This window comes from Cryptotermes secundus, unplaced genomic scaffold (assembly GCF_002891405.2).
Source record: "Cryptotermes secundus unplaced genomic scaffold, Csec_1.0 C38747606, whole genome shotgun sequence".
NCBI lineage: Eukaryota > Metazoa > Arthropoda > Insecta > Blattodea > Kalotermitidae > Cryptotermes > Cryptotermes secundus.
The window spans coordinates 1-2,305 of record NW_019772031.1 but is presented as its reverse complement, the minus strand read 5'-3'; the positions used below and the strand labels follow the sequence as shown (position 1 = coordinate 2,305).

Here is a 2,305-nt window from a genome sequence, read left to right as displayed (position 1 = left end):
TTCTTTAATACGCAAATGAACACTATAGTGTTGATGGTGACAGACTGGCCCGGAAAGGTATCCAGCACTTGTTCTTAATTCCTTGACTACTGCGTCATTACAGAAACCCCACCAGTTGCAAAAGTTTGGAAACGTCTGAACCATGGAATATTCGTACTATGAAATTTAGGCCTCGGCAGTCGCTAAAGTTGGTAGCGTTGATAGTGTTCTGGCTGAATTTGCTTCAATATACTACGGCCGCAAAGCAGGTAGCGGCAAGGAGATAGGTTATGTGTGATATATTGCACATGTGGCATTGTTTGGGTACGGTTTCGAGGAAGTAGTGGTTCGTGTTAATAACGAGCGATAACGAGTGTTGCGGCTCATAGGTTTCATAACACGACATACAAAATGTCATCGGATTTAAGCGAAAAAATACTAGAATATGTAGATCAGCTTGGAAGTGTCGACACATTGGATCTGGCAAAACATATGCAAGTAGATCATCAAAAGGTTGTTGGAATTGTGAAGAGTCTGCAAGCAGCAGGTGACTTAATAACAGTAGAGCAGCAGGTCAGTAAAAGGTGGGAGTTAACAGATGAAGGAAAGACAGTTGTAGACAAAGGAAGTCATGAATTTCTTGTTTACAGTGCCATTCCAGCAGAAGGAATTGCTCAGTCAGCTATAATGCAAGCAATACCAAATGCCAGGGTGGGGTTCAGCAAGGCAATGTCATCAGGTTGGATAACAGTTACAAAAAATGCTGGAGAGCCAATTGTAGCTAGAAAAGTGGATGACATAAAGGATACGGTTCGGGATCATCTTCAGCTCATCTTGGCCAAGAGTCCTGATGAAGTCACAGATGAACAGAAGCAGGAATATAAGAAGAGAAAACTCCTTCAGGAAGTAGTAACAAAAAGTTTCTTGTTGGGAAAAGGGAAAAATTTTGCTACATCTGTGGAGAAGCCAGAAACTGAGCTAACACAAGAGATGATTGCAAGTGGTTCTTGGAAGGAGAAGAATTTTAAGCCCTACAACTTGGATTCCCTGGGAATTTCCCCAGAGCGTGGACATTTACATACTCTGCTGAAGGTACGTGATCAGTTCCGTCAGATATTTTTGGAGATGGGTTTCTCAGAAATGCCAACCAACAATTTTGTGGAGAGTTCATTCTGGAACTTTGATGCTCTCTTCCAACCGCAACAACACCCAGCACGGGATGCACATGATACATTCTTCATCTCTGAACCCAAGCTTAGCACGAAGTTCCCTTCTGACTACCTAGAACGTGTAAGACGGGTACACAGTGAGGGAGGGTATGGGTCACAGGGTTATGGCTATGAGTGGAAGATTAAAGAAGCCCAGAAGAACCTTTTGAGAACACACACGACAGCTGTCAGTGCCCGGATGTTGTACCAGCTTGCACAGAAGGAATTCCATCCTGCAAAATACTTCAGCATTGATCGTGTCTTCCGAAATGAAACATTGGATGCCACTCATCTAGCAGAGTTTTATCAGGTAGAGGGTTTAATTGTAGATCACAATCTAACATTGGGTGACCTGATAGGGACTCTTTATGAATTCTTCAAGAAATTGGGCATCTCACAACTGAATTTCAAACCAGCTTACAACCCATACACAGAACCAAGCATGGAGATTTTCTGCTACCACACCGGCCTGCACAAGTGGATTGAAGTTGGTAACTCTGGAGTGTTCCGACCTGAAATGCTCCTGCCAATGGGTCTGCCAGAAGATGTTAATGTAATTGCATGGGGGTTGTCCTTAGAACGACCCACTATGATCAAGTATGGTTTGAACAATATCCGTGATCTTGTTGGTCCTAGAGTGAACATACAAATGGTTCATGATAATCCAATCTGTAGACTTGAGAAGTAGAAGTGGAAGCGCATTGTGTTGTTGATATCCCTTGCCATACACTGTCCGTGTGCTGTTCATTGCAACAATACTCCTGCATGTGGCAGGAAATGTGACATTCTACACTCCTGTTATGAAATTACCACTACAGCTTAATCACCTTTGTATTAAATTATTTGCATTTCTATGTATGCTTCTATTTAACTTTTGATTACAGTAAAACGAGTTGCTTATTTTCTGTGTAATTATGTTTTAAGTCGTCATTTTTGCATGACAGGTGCGAACACCCATGATGATCCACTCATCAAACCTTTATACTTTTCAGATTTAAGGTTATTGTCTTCTGGGATATGGTGCTATGTAGCTTCATAGATAGATGCAATACAGAATTGTAATCTTGAGAGCTGTGAGGAATGCAGAAGTCCAAGCCATTAAAGGTGCAGCAGCAGCA

General features: G+C 42.0%; 1 protein-coding gene across 2 annotated transcripts; it reads left to right on the top strand.

The window, feature by feature from the left end:
• The first annotated feature begins 27 nt into the window (after positions 1-27).
• LOC111875181 (phenylalanine--tRNA ligase alpha subunit) lies at positions 28-2,099 on the top strand. Of its 2 annotated transcripts, XM_023871247.2 has the most exons (2): positions 463-552; positions 630-2,099. In XM_023871247.2, exon 2 carries the CDS (start codon positions 667-669, stop codon positions 1,873-1,875), a length of 1,209 nt encoding a protein of 402 aa, XP_023727015.1. In that variant the 5' UTR covers positions 463-552; positions 630-666; the 3' UTR covers positions 1,876-2,099. The 2 variants fall into 2 exon arrangements, with proteins under 2 accessions (XP_023727014.1, XP_023727015.1); XM_023871246.2 differs by having other exon boundaries at positions 28-2,099.
• The last annotated feature ends 206 nt before the right edge of the window (positions 2,100-2,305 follow it).